The sequence below is a fragment of the Somniosus microcephalus genome, chromosome 5 (assembly GCF_052327205.1).
Source record: "Somniosus microcephalus isolate GS21.2 chromosome 5, FLI_Smic_1.0, whole genome shotgun sequence".
In the NCBI taxonomy this organism is placed as follows: Eukaryota; Metazoa; Chordata; class Chondrichthyes; order Squaliformes; family Somniosidae; genus Somniosus; species Somniosus microcephalus.
In genome coordinates, this window is record NC_140991.1 from 166,095,567 (window position 1) to 166,109,871 (window position 14,305).

Below are 14,305 nucleotides of genomic sequence, written 5' to 3' on the forward strand. Positions count from 1 at the left end.
GAGCTCTCTTTTCCTGCAATGAGGGAGACAAGTGGAGTTTGAGTGAGAATGAAGGAGTGAGTGTAGAGAATCCATAACATAGATGCATGGAAGGAGACAAAGATGGAGTGAGTTGGCAAGACCAAGGGCCCTCCCTGTGTTTTGTAAGTTGTTTTCATAGAATCACAGTGATAGGGAGTGTGAGGGCTACATAGTTGAATAGTTAGGTGAATGTGACCATAGACAGAGAGGGAATGGGTAAGGATGCAGGGATGTCAGTGTCAAGTGGGATGTGGAGGAAGAGGTTGCTAAAGCTGAGTGCTGGTGAGGAGAGGCAATGGGGATCAGATTGAGAGTGATGGCAAAGTCATACTCACTTTTCCAGTGCGCAGAAGGTCATGAGACCTCTTCCCACACTGAAGCCAGGTTCTGCGGATGAGGGACAACGAGTTCACCTCCTGGGCCACCTGGACCCACACAGCCTTCGTCTGCTGGGGAGTCTTCTTCCTCCCTGAAGAAGGGAAAAGCACCTCCTTACTAGCTCTTGCTCCCTCCACCAAAGCTTGCAGTGCTGCCTCGGCAAACCTGGGAGCAGACCTAGGTCTCCCGCTGCTCATTCTGCCTCCAGGTCCCTCTCACTGCAAAGGCCAAAAGGTTGGCAGTCTGCAGAAGAAGCAAGGCTTCTTGCAGACCTTAAATGCAGCAGCAATGATGACGTCATCGGAGGCGAGTTTCAGACTGAAAAAACTAATTGGGCCATGGGTTCCCACACGCTGGAACTCAATTGCCCAATTACGTGAAAATCGCATCAATCCCCCACATCGATTTGGAATCGGGTGGATAACACGAAAAGCGGATGACATGAACCCAGCCCGCCCCAATGACAAAATCCAGCCCTATGAATTTTTACAGTATTTGCTGCTTTAGAGCTGAGACACAATTCAACATTCTATCATGATCTCCTGGTGCTAACATTTTTAAACAAATACATACTGGAGATACAAATGTGTGCCAGTAATCAGTGTGAACTACTATTCTTGCCAGTGGTACAGTTGATCAAATAGGACCCCATGATGCCAGCTTTCATTTAAGGGCTCCAATTGATTAAAAACTACTGGCCATGAAATATCTCACAATTTGTTAGTTAATTGCGCAAATGGTGACTCAAACATTTTTTCCCATTTATTTTTCCAAGAAACAACACTGAAAGTAAGATTAATAAGACACTGCAGCACTCATCCTTAATCAAATCCAGGATAACCCTGTGTCAAGAACGAGTCGAATAAATGTAGGATGCATAATGACTAATGACTTGAAATAAATTTCACTTATAGCTGATCTAAAGATTTTTAAAAAACACAGTGCCTGTATTATGTTGAATGTGTGGAAAATGAAATTAAATAATATTTCTGACTATGCAGCTAGAAGAATTCCATAGAACAGATCATTTACCGTCACAGTGCGGGCAGACTTCCAGATGATGGATGACCATTAATGGCTTGTTGCTAAAACAATAAATAAAGTGTAAATCAGATGAGATTCTTCAGAAAATTATCTTGTTTAAAGCATACAAAAGCAAAATACTGCGGATGCTGGAAATCTGAAATAAAAATAGAAAATGCCGTAAATACTCAGCAGGTCAGGCAGCATCTGTGGAGAGAGCAAGAGTTAATGTTTCAAGTTGATGACCCTATCGTTAACTCTGTTTCTCTCTCCACAGATGCTGCCTGCCCTGCTGAGTATTTCCAGCATTTTCTGTTTTTATTTCATGTTTAAAGCATGGTCCTTGTGCCTACTGTTATATGCTTACCCCATAAAAGTGCTTCAGTGATTTTCCTCCCCACTCCCCCTGTGCTGTGGGTGGGTTTTTTGGGAAAGTCACATCCTTGACCTGCCACATGGAATGATGGTGAGTTGGGGGTGGGGGTTGGGGGTGGGGGTGGTGGTTGCAATGAAGGGGGGTGCGTAGCTTGGTAGAAGAGATGATTTCCTTCTCCTGCTACCCAGTATCACCAACAGACAAGGATGCCTCTGCCAAAGAGACATTAGGGTTTGTTTCTTGAAGAGCCAGCGGTGCTCCATAGCAGAAAACCACAAGGGACCGGGAGCAATCTGCAGGTAAGTTCAGTGCTATTTTAATTTAAAGTTTTGTTTCTGAGTTGGTTGACTGATGAACAGGAACCTTGGTGGTGTTGACTTTGGCTTCTCAGAAACTCTGCCAGCCAACATATGGAATGCAACGCAGATTTCAGAAGGCATTCCTTAATGGGGTGAGGTGGCAGTCACTGCCAAAGTCTCCTCCTTCCACAGACTGAATCATGCCTTTATCTGGCCTCCTTTCCCCGGGGCCTAAAAGCTGGGTCTTCCTTCACTGGATTACAAACAGCAACATCTCAACTCAAGAGTCTTTAAATCTGATGAAGTGTTAAATATTGCAGTGTGTCACATTGTTACAGCCACAAAATGGCTGACTTGACACTTTCACCTGCTGCAGTGGAACTGGGAGATTCCTCCCCACCCCCCTCTTCATAGGAACATTGTCTACAGAGGGCACTAATAGCAGCAGGAACCCAGCATGAATATGTCATAAAGTTCCACTGAGGAAAATTGGGCTGAATCTGGGGGGAATTACAGAAGTGCATCCAAGTAGTGCTAAATCCACCACATAGAAAAATCTAGGCCAGTGTTAAGATACAACTGCAGCAGCTTTTGTGATCCTAACATAAAGATGGATGTCTAGCTTAAGGATAAACTTGCAACTCTTGTTGTAAAGCCCAAACTCTGTCTTGGAGAGAGCTGAGAGAGCAGTTATATCTCTACAATGCTTTAGTGGATAGATTGTAGCATGAAATAATCTAACTACAGCCAATCCAATCATACTCAAGGTTTTCAACACTACTTTGTCTATGAACAAGAGATTGCTTTTGCCTGCAGCTTCCAAACATGACTATGAAACGCCATCCTGACCAGATACAAATTTCTAGATGGTAGATTTATTCTATCTGCTGTAGTATTTATTAATTTTGAATTCTTCAATATTACCTTTTGATGCAAAACATTAACAAAGATTAATTATCTTACCTTTGCTTTGCTTTATAAAGTCCTTCTTCATAGGTTTGAACCCATGTTAAATCATCTCCCCAACCTAAAACAATAATACACATAACAATATTAGCATGCAAATGTTTAATAAGCGGTTTAATCTGGGCCATCATAAAAAAAGATGTATTGTTTAATTTCAGAGCAGTTTAATTAATTCAGCCTCTACTATTGGCCCAGATGATGCTGTAGCAGGACCCCTAACAGTCTGCCATTAGTTACACATGCCCCTGCACGTTTAGGCTTTTAAATGTTTTGCGTGGCAAGTTGCTGAAAGTGCGAGCTGATAACTTTGCATCGAGGAAAGCAGAGCATCTGGAACTTAAGGCTATGAATTTAATAGACCTCAGAGGGTGGGTTTGGAGGCAGGTCAGATGTGAAAATCAGAAAAATTGACGGCGGGCTGCAACCTGCCGCCATCCCGCCACCACACGACTTTGGCAAGTGTCGGATCAGCCGCTCCCGAACTGACCCGACACCAAACGGCGGGAGAGGCAGTTAAGGCAGGCAACAGCTTGTTAACTGCCTGGATAATCCTATTTTAACTGCCTGTTCGGATATTGCAGCTTTTTCAGCATGCTGTCCGCCTTCAGAAAAACGCACCAGCTGCATTGAGCCGGGTTTAGTGAAGACCTGAATTGTTGGCAGCTGCTCGAACAGCTTAAAAGTGGTCCTGCAATCTCTCATTCTTTCACATGCCACAACTTAGTGCTTTGAGGCTTGGGAGACATTTTTCAGCTCTACTAATCTTGTGAGCGTTGAGCTGAAATCCATGTGCAGTGTGACCTCCTTGGAATACCCTCTGGCCCCTTTGAGCGCAAACAACCTCCATTCTTCCACAGAGCTATATGCCAACGGTATGGGAACCATTTATATCCTCGCATCCTGGTCGTCAGATTCGGAGGAAGAGCAGCTGCGGCAGCAGCAGAACCAGGCACAGCAGCAGCGCCAACAGCAGGAGCGCCAACCTTCTCCTCAGCCACCTGATGATGCACAGGGCAGAGGGCATCAGCGCAAGCCTGCACCTCGCCGCAGGAGAAACCCCCAACACTGGCTTTACAGGCAGAGGATGAGCTTCCTCAACATGAGTGAGCAGCAGTGCCAAAGGAGGCTGAAACTTCTGCGAGACGTAGTCGCTGACATCTACGCAATGCTGCACCAACACCTGGAGCCCAGAAGAGCGTGTGGACACTCCTTACCAGTGGCTGTCAAAGTCACCACTGCACTCAACTTCTTTGCTTCAGGATCCTTCCAGGGATCAGCTGCTGACATTAGTGGCATCTCCCAGTCGGCCGCACACGCCTGTATCATGCAGGCTACCAATGTCCTCTTTGCAAAGTCGTACAATTACATCCACTTCTCCACAGATGAAGCAAGTGTAACTGCGCGTAGAGTTGGCTTTGCAAATATGCCAGACTTCCCAAGGGTGCAGGGTGTCGTAGACTGCACACATGTGGCCATTAGGGCACCCCATCACAATCCAGCTGTTGTCAACCACAAGGGATTCCACTCCCTTAACGTCCAGCTGTCCAGCTGGTGTGTAACCACAGGAAGATCATCATGCATGTTTGTGCAAAGTACTCTGGCAGTTGCCATGACTTCTTCATCCTGTGGCAGTCTACTGTGCCTCAGCTGTTCAATCCGCCAACCCAACTTCGCGATGGCTACTTGGCGACAAGGGCTATCCCCTGAAAAAGTGGCTCATGACACCGATGAGGAGGCCATCAAACGAGGCTGAGGAGCAGTACAATGTGAGCCACATTTCCACCAGAAGCATCATAGAGCAAACCATCGGCTTGCTCAAAATGCGATTCCGATGCCTCGGCAGATCTGGTGGAGCCCTGCAGTATGCAACAACCACGGTGTCCAGAATCATCATCGTCTGCTGTGCCCTGCACAACATCGCACTGCAGCGTGGCTTAGCGCTGCCCGCGGAACAAGTGGCTCAGCATAGCATCCTCGGAAGAAGAGGGGGAGGTCAAGGATGAGGAGGAAGAGGACGAGAAGGAGGCCGAGGAGGAGGAGGAGGACGAGGATGAGTACGAGGAGGAGGCATGCCTTGCGGGGCCTGATGTGGCCAATGCAGCAGCACTCGACCACATTGCTGGCTGTCATGCAAGGGATGCTCTCATCCATACCAGATTTGCGTAAGCTTATGCTTCAACCACAGGTGGCTGTCATATGGCTATGAATGTGTGGATGACCATGCCACACTTCATCTCTCCAATAAATGGTGCTTTCCTATCACTCTCAGCACCATCATTACAAATGCAAGCTGCCCTGAGCCCTCAATGTGCAACTTCCATTTCCCAGAACACATAGGCCAGAACTTAAACTGTTTGCCATCACTTTTGTTTAATCTCATCACAGAAGGATAACAATCAAAAACATACAACAGAACAAAACACTCAAGTGACTACCCTTGTGACTATTTGTGTGTTAGCTTCCTCTTACGCATGCTTCTACGTGGTGCTTCCCCTGTGGCGTCAGCAGATGTAGAGGCACCTTGCTGACTTTGATGCTGTGCCTGCTTAGACGCCTTTGGCGGGCATCCTCTGGGTGCACCTTGCTGCAAATCAGTGGGGCCACAAGGACTCATCTCTGTACTGACAATCCTCATAACGGGGACATCCATGTACCTCTGGTGTCTCTCCTCAATAGATGCCCATCTATCCTCCATAGCAGACCATCTATTTAGAAGAGTCACCATGTTCTCCTGAGTTTGGCGACTTATGTCCTCCATGGAGGTTGCCACCCTCTCCATGGTGGCACATTCATGCGCCATTGCCTCCACAAAGGCAGTGCTCATGTTAGAGATGGACTCCTCCATTCTCTCCACAGTCGCAGTTACCCTGGAGGCAAACCCTGTCAGAGACTCCTGCACTTGTTCCTGGAGTTCCAGCACCGCTCTCTTTCTGGATGGCCTCAGAGGCACAGTGTCTACATGCAGCTGAGCAGAGCTGGGAGCGCCCTGCAATCTCCAACAAGGACTCTCCACTGCTCTCGCTGTCTCCACCATCTGCTGATGCTCACTTGTGAGTTGTGATACACCAGGTGGCAACACTGCTCTATGTCGCGAAGGTCCCGCTGAGGTGTGAGTGTCTGCGCTGGTGCTGGGTGTGCTGAGTCCTGGTGATGCTGCTCCCTCAGAGGCTACAGATTCCTCTGAGGAGTCATCCAGCTCTTCCTCCTGGACAGTGGGGAGGGGGGCTCTTGATGGTCCTGTGGGAGAATAAAGGCATGAGTTAGACATGTGATTTTTTAGGTAGCAGACACATCCTATTGTGCAGTCAATCTCTATGAACATCATATGCCATTTTAGTCAATCATGAAATCTAAATGCGAGGGTTGAAAATCTATTCTGTCACCAGCTTCATCTAGGGCGCCCGTCTCTCTGTCCCCCACTTCCAGCTCCTCACCACCTCCCACAATCTCGTGTGCAGCTCCTCAGCACTTGTCAAAGTCACCAGGGATGGTGGGCCCCCTCCTGTCTTTGCTCTCTTCCTCTTATTGTGGGCTATCTTTTCCTGCAAGGAGGGACACAAGTGGAGTTTCAGCGAGAGTGATGGAGTGACTGTGAAGAATCCATAACATTGAAGCTTAGATGGAGACCAAGATGGAGTGAGGTGCCAAGAGGAAGCTGCCTCCCTGTGCGTTGTTAGTTGTTGTCATTGCATAACAGTGAGAGCACGTATGAGGGGTGAAGTGATTCAGTACAGAGAGAGATAGAGAGGTAAGGGTGCAAGGGAAGTAAGGGTAAGGTGGGATGTGGAGGAGCAGGCTGACAAAGCAGAGTGCTGGTGCTGAGAAGAGAAGGGAAGCAGATTGAAGGTAAGTGTGATGTGATACTCACTTTTGATGATCGCAGAAGATCATTAAACCGTTTCTGGCACTGGGCCCAGGTGCGTGAACATATGGACCTAACGCTGACCTCCTCAGCAATATCCAGCCAGGCTGCCTTTGTTTGCTGTGGAGGCTTCCTCCGGCCATCGGGAGGGAACAGAACCTTCCTACACAAGAGCTTGGAGGGAGTCCTCATTAAATCATGGAGCAGCCTTGGCTTTGGCAGCACACATTGTAGCCTGGGTCCATTCAAACACAAGCCGAAACGAGAAATGAAAGGCTGAGGCTGCATGGGCCTCTTAAAAACAACTGCAGCAATGACATCATCAGAGGCGAGTAACAGACCCAATCCCACTCATTGGACCAAGCAGCGCCCGATGGGACTTAATAGGCCACTTAAATTAAAATCTCAATTCGGGAACGGCTGAAACCGACAGCGGGACCGGAACCCGCCCACCAGGCAACCCGACCCAAACCTACCTCCTCTATTAAATTCTAAGTGCCTAAGTGAACAGGGCAAGCAACTTTTGGATATTCGCATTTGACCGCGCATCTGCCCCTTGCCTGAAGTTACTGTACCATTTGCTTTTAATTAAAGGTTAGCATCATTAGCCTCACCATTATTTTGACTGCAATTGCTGGCCCAATGTTAAATCAGGTACAGAAAGAGAAACAAAGAGAGGAAAAGAAAGATTGGATTAAGACAAGGAGGAGAAATGGAAAAGAAAAGTAAAAAAATTAAATTTTACATTTCTAAAATTTCCAACAATTAAAACCTAAAAAAATGAGACTCCACACTTTGGGTGCGATCTTTCCAGCCCTGGGGAGGCGGGTATGGAGGCGGAACTGCCGGGAAAATGGCAGAATCTGGGGGCGGGTACCCATCCCGCCCCCAACCCGCCTCCATGCCATCTTCCCAGGAAGCGGGTAGCTGACGCGCACCGGGTCCCGTCTCATCGAGGCGGGAAGGGGGTTACAGCCACTTAACTGCCTGTTAACATTGACAAAATCGCCCCCACAGTAATAGTTTATTTTCAGCACCAGAGAGGTTGATTGGCAGTAATTAACACTTATCATGTTGTTAAAAGAGTACAGTACTTAGACTAGAAATGACTTGACTTAATATTCTGTGGTGTGTTTAGTTTGTATCATGCGTGCAAATACAGCAACTTCATGCCATTCAATGCATTTCACTGGTGAGGCAGACAGCAATAGCCTCACCGTTATTTTGACAGCAAAATCTGGCTTAATGTTTAAGACAAAATGAAGTTTTGGGAAGCAGCAGTGAGGACTTTGAGAGACTCACACCTGTAGGCGAATCTGTTCTATTTGTAAGTCCATTTCACCAAGAGGAGAATGTATGGCCGTGATAATAAAATAAACATGGTCTTGGGCAGAGCTTTCCCCCGCACCCCTGCATTGCTTCCTGTCTTTCTGCTTCTGTTACAAGCATTTTCCAGGGATTGTGGCTCCTCCTGCAGTGGCTTTATAAATCAATGTAAAATAAAACTGTGCATCCGCCTATCTTTTGGAAGCTGCATAGTTTTTTTTGACATTTTTTCACAACCATTGCAAGTCGACCACATCCCAAAGGGCAGTCAGTCAGCATTGGGAGTGCAGAGTGAGTTGTTGTCACTGTTACTAGTTTGTCACCTCAGAGTTACCTTTGGAGTCCATCAATATGCACAATGGACTGAACTACAAGCAACTAGAATTTTCAGCATTAAAAAGATATAAAAAACCGATTTGCTTTATTATAACTTCTCTATATTCAATACGTTCATTGTCCAAATAGGAGCCAAATCATCTAAATACTTTCAAATCATCCAAATACGTTCAATTCAGTTTCTGGTTGCTCCTATAAGTAGGATACAGGTGGTCTTTGAGTGCTGGAGCTCATTTTAAAAGGGTGAGGGGAAAACTGTTAGTCAGTGAATACAGTAATACATTTTAGATAACACGGAAAAGAAAAATGGTCAGCATGGCTCTGCTAAAACTTAAAGAGGAAATACGTTTCCAAAGATTTCTCATAAGTTCTTTTGTCGCTGTGCAAGTGAAGATTGCTATCTACTGTGCAAGTGTTCACTTCCTACAGTCACTTCCTACATTCACTACGCTTGCGTCTGCGCTCACTCAGAGGTCGAACTCCAAACCATCGTCAACATCTTCATCGAAGCGTACGAGAGCATGGGCCTTACACTAAACATCCGTAAGAAAAAGGTCCTCTACCAATCGGCCCCTGCCACACAGTACTGCCCCCAGATTATCAAAATCCATGACAAGGCCTTGGACAACGTCGACCACTTTCCATACCTTGGGAGCCTACTGTCAACAAGGGCAGACATCGACGACGAAGTCCAACACCGCCTTCAGTATGCCAGTGCAGCCTTCGGTCACATGAGGAAAAGAGTGTTTGAAGACCAGGACCTCAAACCCAGCATTAAGCTCATGGTCTACAGAGCATTAGTGATACCCACTCTGCTGTATGCCTCAGAGACATGGACCATGTACAGCAGGCACCTCAAAGCACTGGAGAGGTACCACCAATGCTGCCTCCGCAAGATCCTGCAAATCCATTGGCAGGATAGACGCACCAACATCAGTGTTCTTGCTCAGGCCAACATCCCCAGCATCGAAGCTTCGACCATGCTCGATCAGCTCTGATGGACGGGTCACATTGTCCGCATGCCCGATACGAGACTCCCAGAACAAGCGCTCTACTCAGAGCTCCGGCACGGCAAGAGAGCCCCAGGTGGGCAGAGGAAACGCTTCAAGGACACCCTCAAAGCCTCCTTGAAAAAGTGTAACATCCCCACCGACACCTGGGAATCCCTGGCCCAAGACCGCACAAAGTGGAGGAGAAGCATCCGGGAAGGCGCCGAGCACCTCGAGTCTCTTCACCGGGAGCAATTGGAAGCTAAGCGCAGGCAGCGCAAGGAGCGCACGTCAACCCAAGCACCCCACCCACCCGCCCCTTCAACCACCATTTGCCCCACCTGTGACAGAGACTGTAGGTCCCGCATTGGGCTCATCAGTCACCTGAGAACTTATTTTTAATGTGGAAGCAAGTCATCCTCGGTTCTGAGGGACTGCCTAAGAAGAAGAAGAAGACATTCATTATTATATAATGACAAAAATGAGCACTGCCTGTTGAACAGCTTTTTCTCGCTGTTGTCTGGAAAAATATTTGAAATGCCAGGGTCTGATGATGTAATTCGGAGCCCGACACAATGCTTGAATTGCACAAAGTCTCAGAGCCGCCAACAAAAGCTAGCAGCAAGTAGGATAGGGTCAGAAGAAGCCCCGGAAAGTTTTAATTGAAAACATTTTTTGTAAAGTTCCTTGTGGGCTAGGAGGAGCAGGAGTGCTGCCCAGAGATAGCCACACACCACCCCCCCACCCCCTGCCAATCCCACCCACTGGCCATGATTGTCCAAGACCCCGCCCTCCTCACTGACCCTGCCAGGTATTATTTCCCTCGGTCCCGGGCGGCAGTCTGCAGCCGCGTGATTTCTGTCCCCGCCGGCCAGCCTCTGCATCATTCCCGCTGGCTTCAGTCAGGAGTCAGTGAGGGGAGATTAAAATGAGGGTCTGATCTCCGACCCATGCAAGATCATTTTCTTTCTGCAATAACAGGTTGCTTTGCCAGTTATGCAAAGTGCACTCTTCTTTGAGTATAAATTTCAAGACCAAGGTAGGAGAAATCCAAGAACAGCAATATTTCAACTTCACCAAATCAATTAAGTAAATATCACATACCTCTTGACATTGTTTGAGGTGGCCTTTTTTTGATTGCTGTGACTAGGTCGGATGTGACAGCAACCAGGAGCAAAAATAGAGGAGCAAAAATCCGCAGCATTGTTGTATAGTAAACTGTAATTACACTCTTGATTAGAATTCAAGCTGGAAGAACAGGTCAAACAGAGTTACTAACACCAACTCTTTCTGCATCAATTCAGTATGAGAAGTACCTGTCTTAGTCACTATTGCAGTGAGTCCCTGGAAGGAAGAAGTTTCTGAAGTGAGGATTTATTTAAGTAAGGTGGATATGCAATCACCTCATCAAATAGCAGTGCCCATGGCAACGGTGTGACGTGCAGCTGGAGCATAGCTCATCAAAACCTCATTCACTCAAATAAGTTCTGACCATGCTACTTTCATTTAATATCTATTGCAGTGATGCAAATTGAAATATGGATGCCAAGATGAAGTAGAAATAGGGAAAGGGAGTACTGCCATTTTCATCAAACAGCTTTGACATTTTGTGTCAGATTCTATTCCAGGTGAGCACAACTCAGAACTGGGTGTAAGTCACAGAAAGCGAACTTTCCAATAAAAACCAGCAGTCATTCTAAACTTCACAAAGGTGACTGGGCTCAATCCTATTTGTACAGGATTAAAGCCAATAAAAAATGTTAATTCATTCTATGGAACAAAGCACCACTGATTTTACTCACCACTGATGCTGGCTTTTAAATTGGAAATGTCCTATGTTGCTCCATGCAGTATTTTTAAATTTCAGTACCTCTTCTATAAAATCTCCAAGAAGTTTCTGTTCAACAAATTCTATTATGTACAACATCTTCAATACTAATACTGTAAAAGTGATGATTGAAGGTGTTTAATGTACTTGCTTAGCCAAATACTTAATAACTAAAAGCGATTTTTTTTATAGCACAGAATATTTCAAAGATTCCATCCATGTTTGTGCCTTTCAGGGTCACAAACAGTAGAAAATGAGACTAACAGTACATTTTATTTATAACACCACCCAAACCGAAAAGGATGAGAGAGGTGATGAGACAAATCAAGAATTTGTGGTTAAGTGATACCATATTTAGATTTTTAAATCTTCCAGATTATGGGAGGGAGGAAAGACCAAGGAACATCATGGGTCAAATCTTGCCGGAGCAGGGCACCTTGTGGCATGAGCCATTAGTTAGACTTTTTCCTGCACCCTTCAGCTCGAATATAATTCGTGGTCACCTAATAGAAGTTTTTTAAATTTTAAAAGGAACTGATAAAGGTGATCTAGACAAATTCTATACTCTGATAAACAGATCAAAAACTATACAATGTAATTTGCAGATTATAAGTAAATAGAGAAGAGGCAAAACTATTTCACACAAGTGGTTATGGACCAATTAAATTAAGTAATGGAGAAGACAACTGAAGCAAATTACATAAATAAATGGATATAAATAGAGACAAGTAGAGTACTTGTGGAGAAAGCAGAGATGGACATGATAAGAAAATGAGTAGGTGAGGTTGCTCTGTCTAAGTAAGCAACAGTTCGTTGCACAGAGTTCAGGCAGCTAGATTAAAACCTAAATTTGCTTAGACAAAACTTTAAAGGATTGTATGATGCAATGGGTTAACAGGCTTGTCTTTTAATTTTTGGGATCAGTCTCCAAATCCAGCCCAGTCAGATCTGATGAAAGTATGCACCCTACTGGCCAAAAATATCCTACGTCAATTAAATTTGAGCAGTCTCAATGTAATTCCTATTGAATGTGGGTCACAGCCCAAAACTAGTCGCAGTTGAACAGAAATTGAAAATCACATTCAGGGGTCGATTTTAACTCAGGTGTGGGCAATTGTCGGGTTCCCCGAATTTCGTGTTTCCCACACGAATCTAAATGAATGTGTGAGATTGATGCAATTTTAACTCAATTGGCCAATTGATTTCCAACGTGTGGGAAGCCTTTGCAAATGGGTTTTTCGTGACTGCAAGTCCCCTCCGATGACATCATCATTGCTGCTGCATTTAAGGTCCACAGCAAGCCTTGCTTCCTCTGCAGGCTTCCAAGCTTTCCCCTTATGATGGCACAGGAGCTTGCAGGAACAATGGCCAGCGGGAGGGCAAGAACTGCGCCTAAATTTGATGAGGCACCACTGCAGGCATTGTTGGATGGGGCTAGGGCCCACAGGGAGGTCCTGTTCCCTTCTTCAGGGAGGAAGAGGCCTCCCAGTCAGACCAAGGCTGTGTGGCTACAGGTGGCTGGGGAAGTCAACTCCTTGGGGTCACACGGCGCACCTGAATGCAGTGCAGGAAAAGATTCCATGACCTTCATCGCACTTGAAAAGTAAGTATGAAATTTCCATCACCCCCAATCTGATCCCCATTGCCTTTCCTCACCAGCACTCAGCTTTAGCAATCTCTTCCTCCACATCCCACTTGATACTCACATCCATGCACCCTTAGCCATTCCCTCTCTATGCTCACATTCACCTAACTATTCGACCATGCAGATCTCACACTCCCTCTCACTCTGATGCTTTGAACACAACTGACAACACACAGGGAATCCCTTGGTCTTGCAACCTCACTCCATCTTTGTCTCCTTCTAAGTATCTATGCTATGCAATCTCTACACTCACTCCTTCATTCTCACTCAACCTCCGCTTGTCTCCCTCATTGCAGGAAAAGAGAGCTCACAACAGGAGAGAGCGAGCCAGGACAGGAGGAGGGCCACCCTCATTAGCCCAGCTCACCCCCTGGGAGGAAGCCGTCCTGGAGATTGTCGGGGCTGACAGAGATGTGGAAGTTGGGGAAGGACAGACAGGTGCATCCCGCAAGCTGGTGACAGAATAGTTTTCCATCTCATTGACATTGCATGAGTCGCTGATAATGATTCTGAAGCTACATCATATGGACTTATGATCATCTGCAAAATGCAATGTGCATGTAACCTTGGCATCACATCTCTAACTTTTTCCTTGACTCCCCCACAGGGCCATCGAGAGCCCCTGTCCCCAGTGTGCAGGAGGAAGAGCCTGAGATTCCAGACTCCTCAGAGGAATCTGCAACCTCTGAGGGCGCAGCGTCAGCAGAAATAAGCGCACCCAGCACCAGCGCAGACACTCACACCTCGGGGGAAACTTCGGGACATAGAGTAGTGTTGTCACCTGGTGTATCACAGCTCACAAGTGAGGATCAGCAGATTGTGGAGACAGGGACAGCAGTGGAGAGTCCTCGTCAGAGGACGCAGGACTCTGCCAGCTCGGCTCAGCTGCATGTCGACCCTCTGCCTCTGGGTCCATCTGTAAGATCAGAGGTGATGGAACTCCATGCGCAGACGCAGGAGTCTCTGGCAGGTTTTGTCTCCAGGGTCGCTGCGAGTGTGGATCGAATGGAGGAGTCCATAGCGAACATGAGCAGAGCCTTTGTGGAGTCAGTGGCGCATGAACGCATCAACACGGAAAGGATGGCTACCTACGTGGAAATGATTGTTGCCTCTGTGGTAAGGCTGGCTATGGTAGAGGAGAGGAGGGCTACGGCCATGGAGGAGGTTAGTCGCCAGGGTATGGAAAACATGGTGAGTCTTCAGAATAGAATGAAATCTCTTGAAGAGCGATGGGCATCTATTGAATAGAGAAACCA

The 14,305-nt window shown here is 46.6% G+C and overlaps 1 protein-coding gene across 1 annotated transcript in view; it reads right to left on the reverse strand.

The window, feature by feature from the left end:
* The window catches only part of LOC147117429 (anterior gradient protein 3-like), a 57,063-nt gene extending 46,123 nt beyond the window's left edge, over nt 1-10,940 (reverse strand). Inside the window, exons 1-3 of the mRNA XM_085987136.1 lie at nt 10,681-10,940; nt 3,061-3,124; nt 1,432-1,484 (exon numbers count right to left, since the gene is read on the reverse strand). Of these exons, the coding sequence (XP_085843262.1) occupies nt 1,432-1,484; nt 3,061-3,124; nt 10,681-10,780 (217 nt within the window). The 5' untranslated portion in view covers nt 10,781-10,940. The remainder of the gene's footprint in view (nt 1-1,431; nt 1,485-3,060; nt 3,125-10,680) is intronic.
* Nucleotides 10,941-14,305: the final 3,365 nt, after the last annotated feature.